Genomic DNA, 25,690 nt, shown 5'->3' on the forward strand with positions numbered 1-25,690 from the left:
GGTATGCCTGTCTGTACGTGATAATGTACTATATTTACTCAATTAGAAGTCTTAACACGAGTGAGGAAAAAAGCGGCAAAAGGGTAGGCGGGAAATCATAATTGCTTGAACCGGATCTTAATTTATGAAATAATCCAATGCTGTATATCGTTTTCTGAGCAAAATTTACCAAATTGTTCACACAGTGAAAATTATGTTAAGCAAAACATCAATACTGGAAAAAATATCAGTATTTATTCAGGTCAAACAGTGCAAATACGTTTTCCCCCAGATATATACATATTAAAGAAGCTCAGGTAAGTAATAGTCGTATGGAAAAGAAAATGTACCTGTAGAACATCTTATAACATTAGAAGACATTACATCTTAAATTAACATTACAAAAACATCGGCACAGTTACTATAGCTAGTATAGATAGGATCTGCTTAACTTCCTACTGCGTAGAAAAAAAATAAACTTTGTACTGACTGAATACTGTCAATAAAGTCTATGTATATTTATATGAGTGCATTTAATACTGCACATAAAGTGTGAAATCCCTTCTGATACAAAAATTAACACTGCATGACGCTTAACGTTTGCATGGTAACGAAAAAAGCACATGCATTTTGAATTTTTCTTTTCCGAGAAAGAAAATAACAGTCGGTTTTGTCACTGCAACACTGCACTTTGTGACTATAAAACCTTTTTTATATATATAACATTTATGCAAAATATGAGTAAACATGCCTTTCAACAGCATTTTAACGTTGGCACACTCTGCTAGCTGTGCCTTGTAAACTTAAAAACCAATAAAAGTTTGCCTTAGCAGCACAACATAAACAAGTTGAAAACAATAAACTGATTGAAAGGCTGATTTGGCCACCAGAGATGAATACATTTCTTCACTTGTGAGCTCTGATGTTGACGAGTTCAGGCATTTGCTTGGAATGTGTCGTTTAGCAATATGCCATTTTTCTCTTTGCTGGTTTTCTGTTGAGTGTGTTAGGCTCCACACGTCCGGTGATGAAAAAGTGTAGAAAATTGGGGGGCGAAATTGTCAGTTCCCTGGGTTCTAGGTCAAGTTATTGTCAGTGTCTTTGTTGACTAGCTCAGTTTGCTCAGTAGTTTTTCTTCAATCAGTCTGAACTGCACGCTGACGGACATCTCTGCAATGAACTGCTCACAACCCTCTTTGGTCACCTGTTTGCAGTACCGCAGGTCGATGTGACAAATGTTTCCGCAGCGCTTGAAGTAGGTCAACGACAGGTCTGTAACTTTGTTACAAACTGTGGAGAAAAGGAGAAGGGATTTAGAGCCATAGCCACTCAGATTTACTTTAATGCTTGACCTTAGCAGCAAGTGCAGAGTAGTGGCCTTGCATCATGCTTTTCCCAAGATGCAATGCATAAAACAGCAAGATAACAATCTTATCAGATTAAGATGAGTTTATGTATACACACATAATATATGCATGGTTGTTTTCCAGGCCACTCAACTGCCCGTTAGCATGTCTAACCTGTTATGTGAGGGTTTTAGTATTTCCTGCAATACCTGAAAGGTTGATGTGAGTAAGAGAGTCTCTGGTCGTGGTGCCGGCTGCCGTGAGGATATTCACACTCTGGTCGGTGATGTGGTTACAGTAACTAAGGTCCAATTGGGACAGTGAAGGCATATGTTTTATGATCAGCTTCAGGGACGTATCTGTGATGTCCAGACCAGCTAGACAGAGATTCTCCACGTTCCTCAGTTTACTTCTACTGTCCAACTGACCTGAGAGACAGCAATATGCATCTTTTACCATGTCAGTTTTAAGCAATATAACAGAAATGTACCTGTACTATTTACTGTGTACACATGGGGGCGCTAAGAATTGGCAAAATAAGAGATAAAGAACTTCTAAATGGGTCAAGAGTACATATTGGACATGAACAGCAATTAATACTATCATTCAGTACCTGGTCTGTTGTCTGTCGGCGGGGAGAGTAAGTCTCTTATCTGGTTGTCCTTGAGTCCCTCTACCCACTGCACATCTAAAGTTCTTAGCAAAGGACAACTGGATGTGCATAGAGCTGATACAGCTGCCCACGAACAGCCTGCCAGCAAAAGAATCCTCAGACCTGCCAGGAAACCAACACAAAGGAGTCATGCAAGTATCAGACATGAGAGTGGAGTCTGCATACATCAGGGATGCCCTACCCTGTTGTTAGAGATCTACCTTCATGCAGAGTTGAGTTTCAACACTGCTCCAAAACACCTGTTTGTATCAAAAGTTTCTGAAGATATTAATTAACTGGATTATGTGTATTTGATTAGGATTGTAACTAAACTTCACAGTAAGGTCGATCTCTGGTAACAAGACTGGGGTGTAGAGTATATAAAGGCTACACCATCAGGAGATACACCTAGGTCAAAACAGCTGGAAGGGAATCCAGCTGTACACTGAGCCTGAGAAGCACTGAAACAAAACTGTTTCCACCATTAAACGATTTAGGTGGTAAGTAAAAGTGTGATTGTACCAGGTAATCTGTTGATTAGCCAGCTGAGCTGCTTCTTGGAGATGTTGGTCCAACTCAGGTCCAGGGAGACTGGCTGTCTGCGGATAATGCCACTCAGCATGAGTGGAGTGATTGACTTGCACCGGTTCAGATCGATCTTGGTCCACAGTCTTTTATCACAACACCTAAGAACAGAGGATAGAAGACTTTACTGTGCATCTTACGAAGTTGAGTTTGGCACTTGCTTGGAATATAACTAACATGGAGGAACCAACCCTTAAGGATCTAAGCTACTTAAAGTCACAATTGAAAGTGAAAAGGATCACTACATTCTAGTGACTCAAATACAATCCAGTGTTTTCACTGGTCAGGACAAGGGTTAAAGATGTGTTTGTTTCTGAAAGCAAGGTAGAAAACCAATGAAGGCGCCAATGGAGGAAATGGATCCTCATGTAGTACTGCGGGAAGAGCTAGACCTCTAAACATCTGCTGCAGTATAAAGTAAATTCTCTAGTGCAAATGCAACTTAAAAGCACAACATATTATGATGCTTTCTTTCCTAATTTCTGGAAGACGTACCATCTGTTCCAGGTCTTGCAGACCCGCATGCAGACACAGAGGTCTTGGTGTGTGAGGTGGCTGAACACTGCCATCCACACCTCTCTCCGCATGACGTGATTCTTCCCGTCATCTAGGGGCAGCCCATCCGGAGGGGGGCTGATCGGAGGGGGGCGAATAACGTGCCGCTCCATCTGAACATATTTCGGAGGAGAGCGGCAAGGTGTTGGCCGAATGACTGGGGTAGGTGTAGTCCTGATCCAGTTAACCGGGACCTGCTCTCGCAAGGATCCGTTTAGTTCCCGCTTAGGTCCCAGCCAGTCTCTCAGATGGCTGCTGCCATTCCTCAGTGGTTTTCTATCTTCTCCATCACTATCTGGTTCTGTCTTCACCGCCCTGCCATTTTGATGAGCCAGACAATCCTCTGTCTTCTGGATCTCCTGATTAAGTTGTTTGCTTAGTTCTTTGCTCAGTTCTTTGTTGGGCAAGCGAGGTTTGCGTTTGGTTTTTCGATGGCTCCTCAACTGTGTATCAACACCCGAGTTGCTGCTGGGCCCTGCCTGGGTAAAACTGCCCTGTGATTGGTCGCCTTCCCATGCAGTGGAGGTCTTGTTCACAAGCTTCCCATTCTCCTCTCGGCTACTTTTCTCCTTCATTGTCTCCTCTTCTTCTTCTTCCTCCTCTTCATCATCTCCATCCTCTTCTTCTGAGGGCACAAAACTGAAGGCTCTCCTCTCCAATTCTTGTCTGTTATTCTCATCATACTCCTCATCATCCTCTCTTTCTGTCTTTATCTGTCCCAGGACATTAGAGGTTGAGAGATCTTCAGGCTTTGAGCGCTTCTTCTGTGGATTTAAAAGAGGGTCAAAATACATGCTTTGCAAAAATATTATTTCATCTCTTATTTGCTTTTACATATTCATTGTCTTGCTACCTTTTTCTTGACATTGGAATCTGAGTCTGAGTCCTTTTCAAAGAGTTTTCTCTTCTTGCGGAGTGGGTTTTCCTCCAATTTGGGAGAACGTTTCTTAAAGGCGTCTTCTGACTTGCAGGTAGGATTGTCCTCTCGTTCTGTCTTCTTCTTCATGACAGGTGAAACAGTAGAGGTGTAGGACTCTGTAGACATGTTTGATTCTTGCTCTTCCTTTACATCCCGGTTCATTCGCTGGTCTTTGAGCAGAGAGCCAGGGAGATTAGAGGCGTACTTAAACCCTGGGCCTCTTTTTTGCTTTGTGACCAAAAGGTGGGAAAGAAGACAAGACAAGTTTATATCCCTTACGTTGTATCATCACTATTTTCATTATTTTTAAGTATGTTGTTAGGTAGGACAGTGATGCTTACTTTCCCTGTCTTTCCAGCATGATTGCATTTCGGACACTCCCAGCAATTTGGCAACTCGTCATTTACAACACCGCCAGAATCCTTCTCCTGAACAACAGAACAGAATAAGTTTCTACTCAAAAGAACAGTAGACAGACAACATTGTATGTCTAAAATAAGACATTTGAAAGACTGTTGATGCCATTATGGCTCAGATATCACAGTTTCCAATTGTTTGGTGGCCTGATTAGGAAAACAACCTTCAAGCATCCTGGATGGAGGATCTCGTTGCAGATAGAGCACTCCATAAGCATCATGTTGAACTTGTCCTCCTCATTCTCTACTGTGTCTTCTTTCCCAGCCTCTCCGCACACCAGACACACAGCAGTGTGAGGTAAAACAGGCTGTAAAACACAAAAAGAGCGGCTATTAGTTCCTCCAGATGTGCCATTCAGCAGATCAAGGGTCAAATCTTATGATGAGTACCCAGACTGACCGCTATGCATTGTCTCATGATACAGGACTGCTTCATGCGGCCTGGTCCACCAAACTTCTTCATGTCTTTGCAGAAGTGGCACTCGCCACACTCTTTGCGCATACATGCCTCGCACTTTCTGCAGCGTGTCCGTCTGCGCCGGGCACTAGATGAACCGCGACTGGACGAGAGCTTCACTCCTCCCGCTGTCGAGCCTGGAGCAGCCGATGGAGACGAGCCCATCTTTGTTTTTGGCCGATTAAGCGGCCGTGACTGAAACATATAGAACCACAGAATTATTTATCTACAATAGCCAAAGGAAATGAGAAGCAAGATTAAACTTTTCTCAACCCGTTTTACATGTAGCATACTGAACATGTTTGGAAACCAGGACATGATGAACATGATCTGTTTATGAGCTGCTTGCTGACTTTAACAGTAACGAAATGCAATGCCACATAGTCAAGGGAATGCAAACATAATGAACACAAACCTATCAACTTTCAGACCCCACACTCTGAGAGTGAGTTCATATGGTTCAGATTTAGTTGTATGTGCAGTTATTCAAATTGTTTATATGCCCTCGAGGCACTTTAAAGAAAAAAACTGGAGAACAGAACATGAGAATTCATTTTTACAACTCTGTGAATACCGATAAAATCTGCCCACAATGTCAGTCAAGTAAAGTTGGAGGACATTCCCTGTTGTTATTAACTCTGAGTCAATTAAAGAACAATAAGTCAGGATACAGCTGCAGGAACATGCATTAAACATGCATTAAACCAGCCATGAATATTATTCCTAACAACATTTCTTGATAAACGTAAACTGCGTTTCCTTAGAAACACATATATTCCAACACTGATTTAGCTGTTATGCAACAGAGGGGAAAACAGCAGCAGTAGCAGGAACGTCAGAATGAATGCATGTTTGTATTTGCCATTTGATCTCCTTAATGTGAAGCACTTTCCATTATTGATTCTACATCCTTTTTGATAGAGCTTTTATTCGTCTTTTATGTTGTTCTTGGCCATTAGGCCAAAATGGCAACAGTGCATTTAGACTATAAATTACAAATAAGCTTAATACATACACACTTATAAACTCTCAAGCAAGTCAAAGGGAATTATTCTTCAAAGAGCTATATTCCACATCCCATGGGTTGCCATGTCCCCATTACATCAAGCAGAAGACATGCCTGTCCCAGCACCCTCAGCACGAGTTTCCTATGGCACCATGGGACCATGGGATGATTGATGAGAATGAATCTGGCCTCCACCCTCTTTATGAACCTTCGTAATGGAGAGGAAAACACGAACAATCGCATTAGCCAGAGGGGGAGAGTGCAACCCGACCTCCTCAATAGGTACATTTCTTTTAAACAGCCTAAGTGGATTTCTCTGCCCATGAGAGCTGAGATTAGCTCTTCAATCAGAGTCAAAAGTCCTGATTTCACAGAGCTTTGAATTGGATGCTTGTAGTAGAATTGATTTTCACCTCACACAATCTTTCCTACATGGACAAAATGAAAGAAAAAGCAACAACAAAATACTGTTGAGTTCTTGAAGTTGTCTACAAATATCAGAAAGCAGAAACTGCTGTTTCACAACATCTCAGATGTGATGTGTTATGAAACTAAGTTGAGGAAAACAGAAGCACAAATTCAAGCATGTGGTCAGCAGAGCTGGGGGAGAGGGAGAATGCCAGTGGGAAAAACATTCCAGACCAAATCTAATATCTCTTGTTAATGTGTTGGATGCCGTGAGTTCGCGATTGTAAGAGCTGCTTTCACCCAGATTAAAGACAGGACCTTGAAAATTAATTAAACGTCCCACAAGACCACCAACCAAAATCAAAGGTTCCAAGCAGAGGTCAAACAACTTAGTTTTTTTTTTTTTTTTAAGATTTATTTTTGGCATTTTGCCTTTATTATGATAGGAAAGTATAGAGGAGTCAGGAAGTGAAGTGGGAGTGAGAGAGAATATAAAAATAACACTCTTCTTTTGGATCTATTGGATGTTGGCTAAAATAAATGCTAATTTAAATTTTTTGGGGTTTTTTTTATTTAGTTTTAGCTTTTTTTATTTTTGTTTGGTGACACTGACAACAAAAATAAAAACAATCACTAACTCCTTGTGGGGTTCGCTGTGTATAAATGTGTCAGCATTATCATAGTTTTATCCTCACTTCAATGCACATTTTGTCATTTTGATATCAATCAAAATGTTCTAGATAAATACAAATGTTCAGAGCAGATTTTAGAAGCCAAACCAAGGAGACTTGTCAAGTCTCACATGACTGTTTCCATTGTTAAAATATAATCTTATCAAAAGAAAATATTTCACTTCTCATTGTGAAACCGCTGAAATAAGAAGAACTTTGCCAGGCAACCTTCATCACAGCATCTGAGTGTGTGCATATGCTATGACAGATTAATGGCGTAAACAGATTTGCTGGACATCGTTAGAGCAGCTTGCTGACAAGGTCAGAAATTAACGACTGCATTCATATAAAAACCGCTGCAGAGAAGGGAGATCTCTAAAACAGGAGATCTGTACTCTGTAGATATTAAGGGCAGATATGGATTTTGATACTTGCTGTCTGGTATAGGTGTGTGTGCACAAAAAAACATATCCATGGTAAAAATACACAAACAAGCTGACTCGAGCACTTAGTTTGTGATACCATCATTAAACCAGATGCAATTGTCCAACTTAAGAAATATTGTCAAATTAAAAATAATTATTCAAATTATTCTGCAAAACAACAGCAAAATTCACAAATCACACCCAGCTGCAGGTACAATGGCAAATTTAATTGGTAGGGTGTGAAGATACACTTGATATTTAACACTAAACTCACAAAACTGGATGAGGCAGATATCAGCAAAATAAAGCCTTTTCACTGGGGCGAAGAATATCACAATGCAAAAATAAAAATGAATGCAAATGTTGCAGGACCAGCAGCATTGAGCAAAAAACTGGAGATTAACTGATAAAACAAAAAACTAGCTTGATCACTATTCACTACTGTGCACCTGAGAAAGTCACTTAAGTTAGTAAATAATGTGTTTTAAGAGTGTCTAAATAGTGGTTTACTGTGGTATATTATACCAATACTGATAAGCAATAAACGATTATTATGTACACAATTCTCTAATAGTTCACGAATAGCTTTTCAAAGATGACCTGTGTAGAGGTCAGCCCTCAAATAACATCCAAGACCAGATGTGATGATGTAAGATCTGATTTTCTGAAAATGACATCTGATCCAGGATCAGTATAAACCTACATTTTCATAACTACAGGTCCAGGACTAAATATATTCACAACAGGAACATGTCTGAACTGTTTTTACTCATGTTGGTTCTTTGTCCCGCCCCTCCCCCATGCTCTCATCTTGTAGGACCGGCTCAAAGAGGCCCTTGTTGGGCTGTGGCCAAAACAGTTAAAAATATCCTGGAAATTGAGGAAGTTGAACAACACAATGATCTATACAAATATCTGAAACGAGTGGCGAGAGTGAAAATCTAGGTACGCAATTGGACTAACATACTTTGTTTTACAAAAGCCAAAGAGATGTATTTCATCCTAATGATGGACGATAAAATGATAATAATCTAGCAGCTGCATCCTTTCCTCAGTGGCGACAGCATTTGGGGTGAAATGCATTTGTATGTTTTCAATAGAAGAGGAATACAAAAGGATTCACTGGAAGAGAATCAAAGATTCGCCCAACTGCAAACATGAAACAATCGATGGGAGAGTCTCACGTGGGCAGCCACACAAACAGACATATGCAAAGTATTCAAAGAACACACACGCCTTCGAAACCCTGCTGTGTGCATTACAACATCAACTGGGACTGTTAGAAAGCATTTGTAGCTGCTAACATAGCATGACAGTAATATCGCAGCTTCCACATATGAAGTGTCACTGATTTCACTTTCATCTGCAACTCCTAAAAGTACCTAACAAGACCTTACAGCATCAAGAAATGCTAGTTTAGGTTCATGTTTCACCAACCTGCTGCGATATTCATTCAAGTTCAATGAGTAAAATGGAAGAAATGTGACATCAAAGTGGGTCAAAATGAGCACCAGGCTCAAAACTGAACTTGTGTGCTAGTCATATGTAGTTATCAGCGGTCACCAGAAACATTTCTGACAGCTCTGACAGTTCCCTTATCACGTGTACTTCAGTTACACATGCAAATACACACAAATAACAGCTGCATGCAACCTTTCGCATCTCCTTTTCTTAAGTCTAATGACCCGAAGGTCCGGCTCTACCTGCTCAGCATCCGAGTTCTCATAATCCTCCTCGTCAGCGATCAGCGACATGGCCATGGCTTTTAGAGTCCTCTCTGCGTTTTGCTAACTGACATGGCTGCAGCTCCGGTTTGCTACTGGCTGAGAGACAGCACAGCCCTCCCTTCTGTTCCTTAGCCATCAGAGCACACAGGCTAGAGCAAGACATGCTCATCAATATGCAGCAGGGGGAGTTCCAAGAAGTGGGAGGAGAGAGGAGAGCAGCAGAGCCAATGGGTGTGCAGTATGCAAAACAGGCTTTTTAATATGCGCCAATACAGCTTGGACACGACCAATAGGAAGCAAGCATGCAGAACAGGAGTGTTGCATGTTCAAACAGGGTCATGGGGTAAAGAAGAGAGGCCAGTTGGGGCAGTATAAGGACAGATGGTATTTAATCACAAAAGACAGACACAATGGAGGCGAAAATTCAGCAGCTGGGCTTTTAGTCGTCGAGACAGTTTTAGTGTTGTGAAGTGGGGGGGACTACAAAAGCCAACATCCAATTGCGTGTGTCACTTTCAATAGGGAAATAAACTAAAACAAGTCTATAAGTGCAGGTTTGCGTGTGATTGGTCAGGTCTAATTTTGGGGGACTGGCAACACTTCCCTGGTGTCTGAAGCCGATTCATTGTTCCAGTGAAATGTTAAATGCAAAGTTCTGCTTTGCCTTTTTTAAATACAGACATTGCATCATATTTCCACAGAATCTGCCTCACAACTATTTCCGTAGTACAACAACATCAAAAAAGGCATTTTAAACAAAAGAAAATCTTCTGAACAAATTCTTAATTTCAACATCAATCATAAATCTGAAGGGGGGGGGATTAGGAAGAAATGGAGACAGCAAAACCTTCATAACACATTTTTCTCCATATCTGTCTCACTGTGAAGTATAATTAACTGATGACATTGCAATATGCAAATCAAATCAATGACCTTAAAAATAGGTTAAAGAATCTTGCTCATCCACATACTAATGTTTCTAATCACTCTGCATATCCATTCATACCTTGCCTGTCTTCTTCGGCCAGCATACAATAGGAGAACCAGTGATGGCCAACTTTGGATTGTCATCTGCATGTTCCTTTAACACAACCTGTTTAAGCAGCAGACAAAAAACAAAACAAAACAACATAAAATATTTTAAAAACACACAATTTTTATTGTATTTTATTTAGTTTATTTATTCCTTTTTTTTGACAATAATGAAATCCGAAAACGTTGCATAATATAATAAAAAATATTTTTTTATATTTTAAATATTTAAATAAAATAAACAGATAAAAGTATATTTCAGATTTGGTATAAAGGAGTTAAAAGAGATGCATCGTTTAGTTTTAAAATCTTGCGCATGTTTTTAATGTTAATGTTTTAATCTCACAGTAAAATCTCTCATTAATTAATTACTCACCTCACATCGCTCCAAACCTGTATGACCTTCGGAAAACACAAATTAAGATATTTTTGATGAAATCCGAGAGCTTTCTGACGCTGCATAGAAAGCAACGCAAGTACTGCCATGTTCAGGCCCAGAAAGATAGTAAGGAATAATCCATGTGACATCAGTGGTCCAACCTTAATTTTGTGAAGCTGCAGCAATACTTTTTGTGCACATAGAAAACAAAAATAACTTCATTCAACAATTTCTTCTCTTCCATATGAGTCTTTGCCGACGTTCATGAGAGTAACATGACGCATGCGTGTTGTGCTGCTGACGCAGGAGCCGGCGTTCTGACAGATCATGGATGCAATGCTCCTTGTTTACAAGCAGAACAAGACACACGCTGTACATAACCGTTTTAAACATGTCTGAAGATTTTGACAGAGAAGATGACTTGCAATTTTTTGCCCAGCCTTACTTATTTGAACCAGAATAAACAGATGAAGAGAGATGGACGTTCTACGTTAGAATGCTAGCTCCTGTGTCAGCAGCACCACATGCATGTACGGTACTCTCGTGAACGCACGTCAAAGAGAAGAATTGTTGAATAAAGTCGTTATTTTTGTTTTCTTTGCACACAAAAATTATGGTTGAACCACTGACGTCACAAGGACTATTTTAATAATGTCCTTAGTGCGTCTCTTGAAGGTGTCAGTTTTATTGCCGTCTATGCAGGGTCTGGGAGCTCTCGGATTTCATCAAAAATATCTTGTGTTCTGAAGATGAATGAAGGTATTACGGGTTTGGATCGACATGAGGGTGAGTAGCTAATTAATGACAGAATTTAAATTTTTTCCTTGTTGGGTCTGTACCTACTACCTGAACCTACAAGTCTAGGTCTACAACTAGACTGTTCCACCCAACAGATGCTTACTTCCATTTATTATTCCTTGAGAAAGGAAAAATGGAGTCAGGAGGAAGCTATAATGATGTCAATTCAAGAGACAGACAGACCGAGAGACAGACAAGACAAATGACAAGTGGAAAATGTATACAGACCTTCACGTCATCTAGCAGTGCTTGTGGATCCTCGATGCCCTCTGGAACGCATTTCTTTGTCTCCGGAAGGGATTCCAGCTTCTCCACCAAGGCCTTGAGTCCATTTAGCTCAAACTCTGTCAAGTGGGTCCATTTGCCGGAATGTTCTGTTCCAGGTGAGCCAGACGGAGTCTTGGGACACTCTGAAGGCAGGGACTTGAAGCTGTCTTCAGAATCATTGGCCGGGGATTTGAAGGTCTGATAGGGAGGGACAGCTGAGGAGGGCTGGGTCGTCTCCTCTGTCCTCTCTAACCGTGTCTCACATGAGTCTTCCTCCATGTCCAGCCGAGGAGCAGAGACGAGACTCTCGGTTACAAGCTTGGGTTCAGCTAAATAAAATCAAAAGAGAAAACCAAAAATTTCACCAATCACCAAAAAGTTACACAAAGACTAGAAGACAGAGACAGAACAAGTCTAGGAATCATCTTGATAAATGATGGCATGAATGAATTAAGGAAACGGAGTACATGAGAACTTGCATGTACTTTCGGAGATTGAAAATGCAAAGCTCTCACTTAGTAGATTGGCTCACTACTAGTGGAGTTCAGTAAGGGTGATTAAAATGGATATTCATAAATCCTCTCCAATACAAATTTATGGATTGTTTCTCCACACTCAAAGTTAAAAATCAATCTGTGCAGATTGATTTTTCAGTCCCGTTCTTGCTAAAATTAAGTTATATTTCTTCCCACTCCCACCCTCAACTTTTACATTCTGTCCCACTCCCATGCGCAAAATCCCACAGGTAGAGATCTATATGGATTTTCAGTCCTATTTCAGTTTGATTCTGTTTCACTCCGGTGTCAAATGCTATTTTTTCCAATTTCCACACACAATGCTTCTGACCTCACCTTGTTGAATTTGTCACAGGAGTTGCTACCCTTGCTATCCAACCCTGTGCCTGTAAATAGTAAATTTTTTGCTGTGCAATAGACTAATAACATTCTATACCTAAAACATTTAAGCAACTTTTTTTTTTTTAGATACTTATATTTATGGGAATCCCACAAGTCATTTCTTTCTCCCGCTTCCCACGCATACATCAGTATCTTCCCTCATACACAAGCACTTGGCAATTCAAAACTTGTTCCACAATTACTTGTCACGCCTGGTTAGGACAGAAACTGCTGTTAGGTTGCATAGAATTAAAAGGCATTCGCTCTGACAGAGATTAATTTGCAGGTTGTCACCAAGTTGCTGTTCTTTCGGTTGCTTCACCGTCTGCGCTCCCAATAGTAGCTGCCACATCACATTACTGTATATGTGCATAAACTTGATCTTGTTGCATTGCCAACGCTCTCCGTTACTTGAAAATGACTTCTGGTTATGTTTATCATTGCAAATTGCTGTCAGTTTAGCCAACTCACCAGCGTGAACGCGGAACTCCAGGCTGAGGTACGAACGTCTGGTCAAGCAGTTCACGTACCTCTCCAACACATACCAGCACATCTCATAGAAGAAAGGGTAGCGGAATTTGGAGTGCACCTGAAACAGATATACAACGAATTAACACTATTACAAACTTTACAATAAGGTTCAATTTGATAACATTATTTAATGCGACTAACAATGAACTTTCATAGTAGTCATTGATCTTTCTTTTATTTTTAACTTCTATTAGAGTGGACTGATTTTTTTTGGAGGGTGAAAAATCGCTTAGATTTTTCTGATTAAATAAAATAAAATACATTTATTTTTTATTTTATCATTATTATTATTATTATTATTTATTTTTAAAGCTCCAGGTTTGGTTTGTAGGGCTGCACAATTTGGCCAACATTTTATAATGATATATCACTATAACTATAATAATGATGATTTTATAATATTTTTTATAATTATAATAATTATTATTATTGTTACCATCACCATCATTAGTATTAAAATAAAATATTTTTATTATTACTATTACAAAAATGTGAAATATTAATATTGTAATATGTTTGTAAATTATTAAAAATCAATCTAAATCACTTAAAAACTATATAATCATTTCTTTAAACAGTACCACGCTGACACGTGGCATGTATATTGATTTAATTAAGTGTGATTATTTTGATTAATCTTGAAGCCCTAATTTCTACATGAACTAATCAAATTTTAAGATTTCAAATTGTATAAATGACCACAAATTAATATATGATGAATAAGCACATTATAAATTAGCATTAACCTAGATTTAAAATTGCCGTTCATTGTTATTTTGTGATACCTAACGCATTAAATAATGTTAAGAAATTAAACCTTATTATACAGTTTTCCCAAACCCTACATATAAAACTAATATAACTGGCTTCATAATAGATGGCTCTTGCAGTATGAGAGAAATGACAACATGACTAAGATGCTTCTCATGCACATATCTTTCCATTCCGGCTCCTCTCCAGGGAAGAAACTCACATTCTCAGAGTTATGGAGGGCTTGTGCTCTCATTCCCTCATACCTCCTTCAGCCAGTGCTAAATTTAGAGCACTGCAATAATGCAGCCCCTGGAACAACACAGCCTGTGCCACCATCGGTCTTCTTCTCTGCCTGCCCTGTCTAGCAAATATAAAAATAGCCCAGCCCACCGGCTCTAAGCCCTGCAGAGACATCAAAGTCTCCAGGAGGTTCTGCTTGCAGAAAGTGAGCGACCATAACTGGCTCGTCACAACACATCAAAGGTGTCCAGTGCTGTCGCTAAAACAGCCAAAAATGATTTTTAATAGTTTGTTTTAGTTAACAATAACAACACTGGTTATGGAAAGGTTCTGGTGGTACTTGTAATTACATTATAATACATTTTATAATACTCGTAATTAGACTAGTTAAACTTTTTTGATTACATGATTACATTACATTACAAACATATTAAAATGCACAAATGTACATTATTTCTTATTTACATGTAATGCAGTGATTCCCAAACTTTTTTGTCACTTAATAAAAAGTTATTATTAAGTGTGACATTTGCATGTTTACGGTTCTCTGGCATTGGTTAATGGTCACATGGCATCCAGGTAAACAAATAAAACATTTCATCTTTAGTAATTCTTTACTATTTTGATGATAAAATTATTTAATTGTACATTTTTTATGATTTTGATTAAATAGCTTTTCATTAAACTCGCAAAGCCCCTGCAGTTTCTTCACGAACACCAGTTTGGGAAACTTTGACGTAATGTAACTTAATGTTGTTAATAACGAATAACGAAATTTGTCTTTGTATTTTTTATATCAATATGGTAAAAGATTATCCTATTTAAATCAGTGTGATAAACAAGTTATGTCAAAAGTAATCAAAAAATAGTCCGATTATATTACTTAAAATGTGTAATGTAATGGATTCATCGTTAATACTGACTACAATTTTTGTCACGTAATTTGGAATCAGTAACGGACTACTATTTGTAGTAATCCCCAGCACTGTTTCCAATATACTCATAAATATTATAAATAAAAACTTCTGAAAGACACACATTGATTAGAACTCCCTTTCAAATGCATCAAATTAAAAAGACAAATCCTTAAACAGAATAAACACTGACTGATAAATTTTTTAATAAATGCATTACCTTTGTTCTGTTCTCAATTTCGTAGACAGTGAGCTGCATGGGAATGTTAAAACTGTGTAAAATATTCCCGCCAAACACCAGGGTGTCTTCTGGAGTGTAGACGGCATGGATCCAACCTACACACACGAGAACAAAAATATGAATGCTCAATTTCAGGAAAGAAAATAAAAATCTTAAAAATCTTCTGCTCTCAAATGTCATTCTCCGTTCTGAACTTATGTACGTCACTAAAGTCAAACTTGCCGCTATTTTTGAATCCGACCACAAATACAAATGACATTTCAGAGCTTTAGTGGAATAATGACTTAAATTTCAGTCAGTTCCTCACACAAAGCTATTGTATGACTTTATAAACTTTGGAATTCAGCACAAATGTCATAGGGATGGCTTTTATTGTTCTTTTTTGGACTTTTTAGAGCTTGACGGGCCAAGAACTGTTGTTGTATTGAAAAGCTTGGTATGGATTCTTCAGAATTTCTCTTTTTGCGTTTCACAGAAAACAGCATGTGGGTTTAGTACGACATGAAGGTGAGTAAACAGTAATAGAAATTCAATTTACAATGCAGTATTTGGAAGTTACTTTCATTGGATTCAAGGTGTACATTTCATCAGTTCATGCATTCCCCGGGAACTGAACCTATGACCTTGGCATTGCTACTGCCATCCTCTTCCGTTTTCCTTAAATATATGCACTCTAGCTCAGTGCGTCACCTGAAGGGATGAAGAACGTGTAGCCCTGTTTCAGCTCTACTCGCTGGCAGCCGTCTGAACGGTCACCCAGGAAGATATCGCTCTGTTTGCCTGACAGCACCCAGTCCTCAAACAGAGACAGATTGTGTGGGCTTGGAGGAATCAGCCAGAAGACCTGGAGAACGAGAGAGAGAGAGAGCAATACAGGTGCGATTCTAAACTGGGATATGATTTTTCTTTCAAATTAATAATTCACAAACTCGTGTCAGCATTAATCCTTTGTGTGCAAGTTATTTTTCTCATCCATTTATTCACGAGCAGACAGTGTGGTTCAAAAGTCTGACCCATGGTTTTCATTTATACAGAGAAATAAATAAAGTACAAAGTACATTAAACATTAGCAAGAAAACAAAGAAACAATATGACAAACTTATGAAGATTTCTAGGTGGCAAGTGTGAAATTTTCACTTACATTCTTGAGAATAATAAAATGTATAATACAAAACTGTATTAAATAAAAAAATGCAACAAAAAAGACTGTCTACAAATTGACTTAATATGCAGACATAAATTTGGTCGGAATTTTTTTTTAATTTAAACTTGGAAATCATCAGAATGTTTCAGGATTTCTAAAAATTAACAAAACATTATGACATAAAATGAAGATAATGCTTTACTACTTCTAGTCTGCAATTTTTTATTTCTTAGCAAATTTTAAATTGTTACTAATAATATTTGCTAATAATAAAATGTGGGTAGCACTTTATAATAGCCTTCCTTAGTTAACCTTAGTTAATGCATTACCTAAAAATGAGCAATACATTTGTTACTGTATTTATGAATATTTGTTAATGTTAGTTAATAAAATACACCTGTTCATTGTTAGTTGTAGTACTAGTATCTTTGTTTGTCCCTTCACAGGGCAATTGCATCAACCTCATAAACATACAATTTATATAAAACATCACAACAAAACCCGGGCATTAACAGTACACCATTTCTTCATATATTAAAATATAATATTTAAAATTCATGGTACACCTTTATCTCTATGTTTCAAATAAGTGTTTACAATCAAAACTGCATTTGAAACAAAAGATCTAAAAGCTCTAACAGTCCTCCACTTGGGCACTCTATATATCGTCTGCCTGAAGGGAGCAGTTCAAATTCTGGGTACAAAATGTGAGATGTATCATCTATAATGGTCAAGGACTTCCTAAGAACATTTTTCCTCACACAGAGCAGACAACCTCAACTTTACAGAGCCTGTAATCTTCAAGAATGTTCAGGTTCATTAAATAATATTAATAATATCGAGTTTTGATTTTAAAAATGTATTAGTTCATGTTGCAAATAACGTTAAATATGATTCATTAATGCTTAAGAAGAATAAACTATAAGGCTGTTTATTGTAAAGTGTTACCAAAGTATGTAATATAAAATTGTAAGAGCATTTCACTAATGGTCTGGTCTCAGACATTTGGACCCCACTGTATGTTGTAGGACTAAAAACGTGAGTTACTAAGCTGACAACCTTGCAATTTCTTTGCAAGTGAAATAGGTTCAATTTTCTGGTGAAAGCAGGAGGATTACATAACAGGGATAAACTCCTACAACTCTTCCTAGAAGTTCCTTTAGTCATACATGTGTCACTCTCGTCTTTCTTGCACACGCCAGCACTCTTGTTTGACCTTTCAGAGCGGATATTATTTGATACCCTCCAGCAAACACACACACACACATACACACAAGCACCATTTCTGCTGACGCGGCAGCCCCAGCGGCGATGCAACAATGCAAACAGGGAAGAGATTCATTTACAGGGCCTTTAGATATCTGATCTTAACAGATCACAAGCAAAGTCAATCCTGCAGAAAATCATTATTGCTTTGAAAGTAATAGCATAAACAAACCGCTACCCCCAAGTATGGACAATAACAATAGTAAAAGCACTACTAACTATCCAACACTTACCTTTCTTCCTTTGAAGACATGGTACCATACCGATGTGCCGCCAAAGTCGATGTGGAAGTCAGTGAAACAGCCTTTTACACTCATCAGACAGTATCTACAGAAAGAGAGAAACAGGGAAAATACAAGGGTGATTCGCAACATCTGCATAAATAGAGAAGAACGATAAATCCCTAATGCGGTTTCTAAGTCCTCACCAAAAAAAAAAAAAGACTATTTGCAACTGGGAGTAACCACAGCATAGGAATGTTCAACTCCCAACTCAAAATGAATATTTCCTTCTAAACCATATACAGTGGAATTTCCCCTTCTCAATCAACAGCATTATCAAAGCACTGCACAATATTAGTTTCGGTATTATTTTGAGCAATAAATCAAGGCTAATTTCTCTGAACATACAGAACGATTGTCACGGACGTGGGTTTGTTTCAGATAAAGCCGTCTCAGAAGCAGAACAGGGATGGAAGCTATTTGCGGCTTATGCATTTGTCATCCGCAGCGTTTAGCAAGGAGCGAAATTAATCAAACCCCAAACTGCCTCGGTGTCTGGTTAAAATCTGCCCCACTGAGCCGAGAGAAGAAGAAAGCGAAGAAATCAGTTAGCTCTAATGGGCAAAAGGCATCGCTCACCGCAGGGCATCGTGGACTAAAAAAATTATTAGGCATCAATTTAGGCGCAAACCCAGATGGTTGAGGGCCTGAGAAATGAGACTTCTACATTTAGGGTCACCAATGTATGGATTCCACGACGGTTAGACAACTAACTGACAGGTTAATTATTACCAGACGGTTTTGCATGTGGCATCTTTGCCCATCGGACTGTGCCAGTGTAAATGTCAGATGATGTCACTGGAAATGACAGCATATGTTACAGCATCAACAAACAAGCACATTGAGCACTTTGGATCCAGATGTTTTTCATAATACAAACAAGGCAAAAGCACTCATTGACTGCAGGCTGCAGAAGGTAACACTAGGGTAATACCTTGTAACCTGAACCCTCAGAGGTTACATCCTATAATTGGAGCTCTTAGATGAAAGGTTATGAATAAATAATCACTGACTACATAGTACCCGCACAAAGGACTAATAATGCAGTCTGACCATTTTTATGGATTACAAGACTGTTTTCACTAAGATCATTTTAAATTATTAATAAAAATTTTAGAAAAATAAATTTAACATTAAAATATTTTTGGTTTTTATATAAAAATGACCCCATGTGAAACATATTAATAGAATTTTATTTTTAAAATGTATTAAAAACAAATTGAGCAATATGAATTTTTTTTTAAATGTATAACTTTAATATAAAATGACCCCCATGTGAAACGTATTAATATAATTTTATTTTTAAAATGTATTAAAAACAAATTGAACATTATGAAATTTTATTATTTAAAAAAATATATATGTATCACTTTAATATAAAAATGACCCCATGTGAAATTTGTATTAATATTAATAAAACACAATTTATTTAAATATTAATAAAATAATAAAAACTAAATTAACATGAATCTGAAATATTTTTGTTTTATATTTTATTTGAAAATACTGTATAATATTAATAAAAAGGTACCCCATGTGAAACAATTATTATATAATATTTAAATCTGACTCTTTATTTATGGTTGTTCACATCTCCTCTTATTTTTGTGCAGAACTGCATTTTCAGGCTACTTGAGCAGCATTTTATATTCTATAACCATATACATGCATAATGACATCAAAGCAGAAAGTAATGCAATCAATAATTCTGTTATATGAACACAGATATCTCAAACAGTGTATTTAGAAACTAAAACGGTGAGCGTTGCAGCCTGTGTCATCCATCCCACAGAGCAGTCAGTGAGGGGGATGACGCACCAAAGCAGCCAAAACAAAACTATAACCTTGATGTGCACAAACACGCTGAGTGAGCTTTTAAAATTTCAGACTACACATGCAGCCCTCGCAAACATTTATTACACAAGACCGCGTAACCATAAGTGGAATGACCACAAATTACTGGTCACCCTTTCATAAAAGTAGCAAAGAAAGTTCAGCAAACTATACCAAACCCTAATGGCACCTCTTGAGCATTATTTACATTATCGCACCATAGTTTGCAATGAAATAAAACACACATACCCAATAGATGTTCATCCCCATTTGAGGCACTTTGCCGTTCTGACATCTGCCCATGTGACTCAAAAGAACAGAACTGAACTGACTTTTAGCACAGAGTTCTTCCTTTATGACCGAGCTCAATGAATACAGAGAGTCAGGAGAAGGGAGTCAAAGGGAAAGAGAGCGAGAGTGGGCTTTCCTGTGCAGGAAATACTCCTATGCAATACTCTGATTGGCTAAGGAGGATTCATTGGGATACTGCAGCAGCCCGTGAGGATCCGCCTCTTCTCCGCATTAGAAGTGTGTGCTGCCTAGCAACCTGATAGAGTCACAGCCAGCTGCAGGCCAAAGAAATGCGCAGCATTTGCCGAGGAGCAAAGCAATGGACTGTGGGAAATGAGCAGACCTCATCTTTGACTAATGCGGGATGTCAGAGAACAGTTTTCAGATTGACTCAACAAGCTTTGAGCTGCGTCTGAAAGCCAAAATACTTCCTGAAGGGAAATCAGAGCAGACAGAAGAACAACAAAACCTTAAACGTGTAATACAACTATGCGGGCATTGAAGCATGCACATAACATTGCAAAAATTCCCCTCTCCGAATGCCATTGAAAGAGAGGCACATCTAAGTTTTCTTCTTCTCTCCAGCACTTTATTGCTATTTACAGAGCCTAACTTGTCAGAGAGTCTGTGATTTCTCAGGACACACTCGGGGAAAAAACAGGGAAAAAGCAGAAAGAGAGAGAAAGACTCCCTCGGCCTCTGTACCAGAAACACGCTCACAGCAGCATTAACTAGTATTTAACGGTAAGATATTATAACACAAATTATAGTGACATAAATATACCTTACATTCTTTAGATCGTTTAAAATGGTAATAACTGTGAAAATGGCTCATCACAGTCTTTGAAAAAGGTCCATTCCTAATTGTTTTCCAAAATCAAATCAAATATTACCTCTGAACTTTGGGATATTTCATCTCAGACATGACATTTGTGGCTTCGGTTTGTTTCTGTTTAAGATGCCGCGGCCACATATTGTCCACCCAATCCACCAGATCCACCTAAAGACAATCAGAAATACATTTACAATACAAAGACACAAAGGAAGTTTTTAAATGCTTAACAACTAGATTTATTTGCAACAGTAATTGAAATTCCAACTTAATATTAACAGTTTCCCTTTGCATTTAACAATATCAGCTGAACCAGTGTTATTTTAGTATTATTTATTTACTATTATAGTTGTTATTAAAGTTTGTTAGTAGCTTTTATTTTTATGTTTCTTTTCATATTAATTCTTTTTAAATATATAGTTATTCTGTTATGTGCTTTTGTCATTTTTATTAGTTCTGGTTTATTTTAAATATTAACATTTAGGTTTCATTTATTTTTATTTCAGTTTTAGTTTTTATTTATTTCCAGTTAGTAATTTTAGCGATTTAACTTAAACTAAATGAAAATAAGAAATATTGACTTAGCAACTAACTAAAATAGGTTTTTCAGCTAATATTTGTATTTTATTTGAGCTTTATTTCACATATTCAACAAACATGAACTCATATATAACTTTTAAAGGAGAGGTAACTGGGAAATAAAATGTTTGACTTGATTGAATTGCATGTGCAAATATCATTGCTAATTTATTTGACTTAATATTAACAATTCATTTATTACTAGTATCCCTGCTCTCATCTACCCAATTACATTCACACTTACTGACATGCATAATACTTTGAAGAAAAGATTACAGTCACAAGTAAGATTTGCCTTAACAGTGTCTTTTTGAATCATATTTAAATGTGTGTTTTAGAGAAAATGAATGTTGAAAAGTAAACAAAAAAAATTTAAAATCTTACCACAGTGGGTCTCTTGATCAAATTCTCCAGTTTGGTGTGACTGAACTCCAGGCTGATGACGTTGAACAGCTTGTCACGTTCATCCTCGGGTGTCTCATAGTAGCGGACAAACTGTGCCATGCTCATCTCTGAGCCCTTCTGTGTGCTAACGTCCATCACGTCAACAGCCCGCCTGCTGCCTGAACATCCAAGCAGAAACAAACACTTGACCACTCAAAATGCTACTCCTCTCCATCATAAGTGAAAGTGAAAGTGAAAGTGACATGTGGCCAAGTATGGTGACCCATACTCGGAATGTGTGCTCTGCATTTAACCCATCCAAGTGCACACACACCGTGAACACACACCCAAAGCGGTGCAGGTGGGGGTTTGGTGCCTTGCTCAAGGATTTCACCTCAGTCATGGTATTGAAGGTGGAGAGAGCGCTGGTTATTCACTCCCCCCACCGACAATTTCTGCCGAACCTGAGACTCGAACCCACGACCTTCCAAGTCCAACTCTCTAACCATTAGGCCACGACTGCCCGCAACAATCTTATATTTTAAGATTAATTATACTGGTAATGGATTAAGGAACCTGAGAAGCTTGTTTCTGCCATGAAATAAACAAATAAAAAATTGTAACTTTGTTTCTTGCAATTCTGAGAAAAAAGTCAAGAGTTGTGACTTTTTTTTAAATTCTGAGTTTACATCTCACAATTCTGACTTTGTCTTATTTTAAAAAAAAAATCTGATTCCCTTCTTTATGTTTTTATTCTGTGGCAGAACAGGCTTTCAAAGGTACCTAATTTAAAATCATAATGAAAAGAAAGTTTAGGTTTTTTTGAGTTGCAGTTGCATGGTATCATCACTAGAGGACGTAAAGGTTGTTATTAATGCATTTTTTTTTTTTTGGTATTTTCTGAGTAGGTCTTGCTGTGAAGTTATACAACCGAGTTTAAACAGTTTGGATTTAACTGCAACCTTTATTTTCAAAAGAGTACAGCCATTAAATATTCCTTACAAATACTGTTTCTGACAGGATTAATCACCCTCTTAATACACAGATAATTACAAAGTTATTACCAGCAACATAAATACGAGGCTCAGACAGTTTATGTTCTTCCTCAACCCTAAAAAGGAGTAAGATGGACTGTGTATGTGTGTATGACAACATCAAATTGATCAGCTAGATAAACAAATGCATATAATACCAGCATACAGAACAGACATGGTGCATGTGTTTATAGTTTCATAATACAGCAGCAGAACATTATCCTGTTCCTGCATTATGCAAGGCCTGATAAGATATTGGCAATATAAAATGGAGAAAACACAATAAAAGTCCCAGACAATGAAAATGAAAACTAAAGATTAACAAAGCGTACAATGTTATACAAATATTTTACTGCTTTTTGACTGAGTACAGTCACCATTCAATCCAAAAAAAAAAAAAGTTGTAGTGTACTTACCAACCAAACCCTTGATTTCACTTACAGTAAATTCTGGATCCGGCATCCTGTAGTACATTAAACAGTTCACATGAGCGATTCACAATGTAAAATGTATAGAAATGTGTGAAATAAAACCATTTTACTTGCTCTTACCTAATTCCCAGTCCATCTTTGGCTTTAAATACGAGCGGAGATCGCAGTGCCTCTCTTTGAACATATTCATAAGTAAAATCTAGGATGGTATAAAAGTTAGACTGTGTTTAAAACCAAATCTCTGGATATTAAAATAGAGAGCATATGAATAACACAAGTATTAATTGTAAATAAAGGGGTGTTTCAGATACAGGCTACACAACCAATACTTTAGACACACCTTATTATTCATTATTATGACATATGAATTCTGGACACTTGTGGGCTGTTTTTCCTTCACTATCCACTAACAAATCCAGTTTTCATTTTGTAAATAAATTATATGTACTGTAGGCACAATTTATACTTGTCAGAAAGATTAGTTTGCTCTTTGACATAGATATTTACATATATTCCAAAACTAAAAAATAGAATTTAAACAAATTATCTTGTTCAAATCTTGCTTCATTGTTAAACAGATAATAATGTGTCATCATATACTCACCCTAATGTTGTTCCAAACCTGTATGAGTTTCTTTGTGCTGCTTAAGACAAAAGAAGAAGATATTCTGGAGAATGTAGGTAACCAAAAAGTTTCTGGTCCCCATTGACTTCTATAGTATTTTCCCATACTATGTTAGTCAATGGGGGCCAGGCTACCAACATTCTTCAAAATATAATCTTTAATGTTCAACAGAAGAAAAAAAAACTCCTACAAGTTTGATACAACGTGAGGGAGAGTAAATAGTGACAGAATCTTCATTTTTGGGTGAACTACGCCTTAAATATCAACCGTTTAATGTCAAATTATGAGCAGTACAACTATAAGTACAGGTGCAGGTGCCAACAGGAGAACAAGGCCCCCAATATTTAAGAATGTAATGAATATTAATTGCTCTAATAAGCAATGTACACACAAAAAAAGTACCTTTTCCCTCCATATACTGAACAAATTCGTTGTTGTATGAATTGCTCTCAAGTTTGTCATCCAAATTGAAGCCCCTGATGTTTGTGATTTCCTCCACATCTGACAAGTCCTCGTTCTCGTCGTACATCCTTCTGCAGATCGAGCGCTGGACGAAAACAACACATGATGAAGATGAGGATGAAGGAAACCTGCCTCATTCTGTGCTCGGATATGAGATATAACGCAGGACTGGGATGTTATATCATTTGCACGAATGTCATATTCCATGATTAACATCCAGGCCTTAATCGTCGACCATCTTACGGCTGTTACATAATTAATACATGTCAAATCAGCGTAAACGAGTCAAACTTCCCGATGAATATTAGACACGAGGGTCGCGGGGCAACAATGTGTGCGGTTTTGCGCGAGCGTCTGTATATGGAGCATCTTGCTGTCTTTGTAATATTATGAAACATGTGTCCTTTCCTGTTTACCATTACGAGCGTATTGTATTTAACCTTTTAATGTGGCGTACGTCGCTCTAATTCTCGTATCGCACTGATTCGCCCCGATTCAGGCCACTAAACACAATGCATATCGATGTGAGACTGAAATTCCCGATTTAAAACGAGTCTTTTGAGAGGACAGCTTCAACTACACACCAGTTTGCGTCCGGATTCCGCACACGCCTCCATGTCCGAGCCTTTCGACCGTGTTAATTCCCTCAGCGATTTATTTGGACCATATTTAACGCGTAAAGTTGTGCACACTTTGATTGCTTGTATAGAAAACTAAGTAGGAACCATTTTTGTGTAGTGCACCGTGACGTCACAGTCAACAGAATCAAAACATTGCAGGAACGTCACGCGGATCGTGTTTATGAGGGGTCAAAACAATATCCGATTTTTTTCTGAGTAGTTATCGGAATGGTTGGTGTGTGTGTGTTTTTTAAACACACAGAAATTGGTTTTTGAGGAGTTAGAATTGCTCTTTCTTTCTTCTGTTTGGCACGCACGCGCTGCAGCTGCTATGCTCGTGCATATGTGCTTCATCAAGACACTCTGCTAGTGCAACAGTAACTAAACATCTTTTAATATTACATCCACACGTTATAGCCTCAGTTACAATAGAGATACGTGTGCATAATCGGCTCACTTTAAATCACAATTATTTGGAACATTCTATAAAAAAGTGTAAGGTTTATAACAGATAATATTGTCATATTTAATATCATTTATTTTTATTTTAGTTTAAAAAAACTTAAAGTTGTCCCCAAATTATGTTAACTCTTTCACCAATGACTATTTAAAGTAATAAATAATAATTTAAATTATTATTAGCATTATAATTATTAGTAATATTTACTTATTATTTACTAATTACTTATCTAATGGTGACTAGTTGACATC

The 25,690-nt window shown here is 37.6% G+C and overlaps 1 protein-coding gene across 2 annotated transcripts; it reads right to left on the reverse strand.

The window, feature by feature from the left end:
- Nucleotides 1–215: 215 nt before the first annotated feature.
- Nucleotides 216–25,273, reverse strand: kdm2bb (lysine (K)-specific demethylase 2Bb). Of its 2 annotated transcripts, none has more exons than XM_058789035.1 (21): nt 24,944–25,273; nt 24,300–24,444; nt 23,393–23,471; nt 23,258–23,304; nt 21,808–21,986; nt 20,906–21,012; nt 17,841–17,934; nt 15,888–16,041; nt 15,177–15,292; nt 12,990–13,107; nt 11,584–11,951; nt 10,153–10,239; nt 4,853–5,104; nt 4,617–4,760; nt 4,376–4,464; nt 3,971–4,271; nt 3,058–3,881; nt 2,500–2,663; nt 1,939–2,100; nt 1,535–1,753; nt 216–1,269 (listed from the first exon to the last, which is right to left on the reverse strand). In XM_058789035.1, the coding sequence occupies exons 1-21, from the start codon at nt 24,974–24,976 to the stop codon at nt 1,088–1,090; spliced, it is 3,864 nt and encodes a 1,287-aa protein (XP_058645018.1). In that variant the 5' UTR covers nt 24,977–25,273; the 3' UTR covers nt 216–1,087. The 2 variants fall into 2 exon arrangements, with proteins under 2 accessions (XP_058645018.1, XP_058645019.1); XM_058789036.1 differs by having other exon boundaries at nt 3,971–4,264; nt 4,378–4,464; nt 24,944–25,270.
- Nucleotides 25,274–25,690: the final 417 nt, after the last annotated feature.

This window comes from Onychostoma macrolepis, chromosome 10 (assembly GCF_012432095.1).
Source record: "Onychostoma macrolepis isolate SWU-2019 chromosome 10, ASM1243209v1, whole genome shotgun sequence".
In the NCBI taxonomy this organism is placed as follows: Eukaryota; Metazoa; Chordata; class Actinopteri; order Cypriniformes; family Cyprinidae; genus Onychostoma; species Onychostoma macrolepis.

Bases quoted from the DNA above. Each gene is read 5' to 3' on its own strand.
- kdm2bb (XM_058789035.1), bottom strand. From the start codon at position 24,976: ATGGAGGCGTGTGCGGAATCCGGACGCAAACTG. The intron at 10,240-11,583 runs GTCTGTATACAT...CTGCTTAAACAG, and splicing joins CACTGCTAGATGACGTGAAG to GTTGTGTTAAAGGAACATGC. The intron at 3,882-3,970 runs GTAGCAAGACAA...TTAAATCCACAG, and splicing joins ATTCCAATGTCAAGAAAAAG to AAGAAGCGCTCAAAGCCTGA.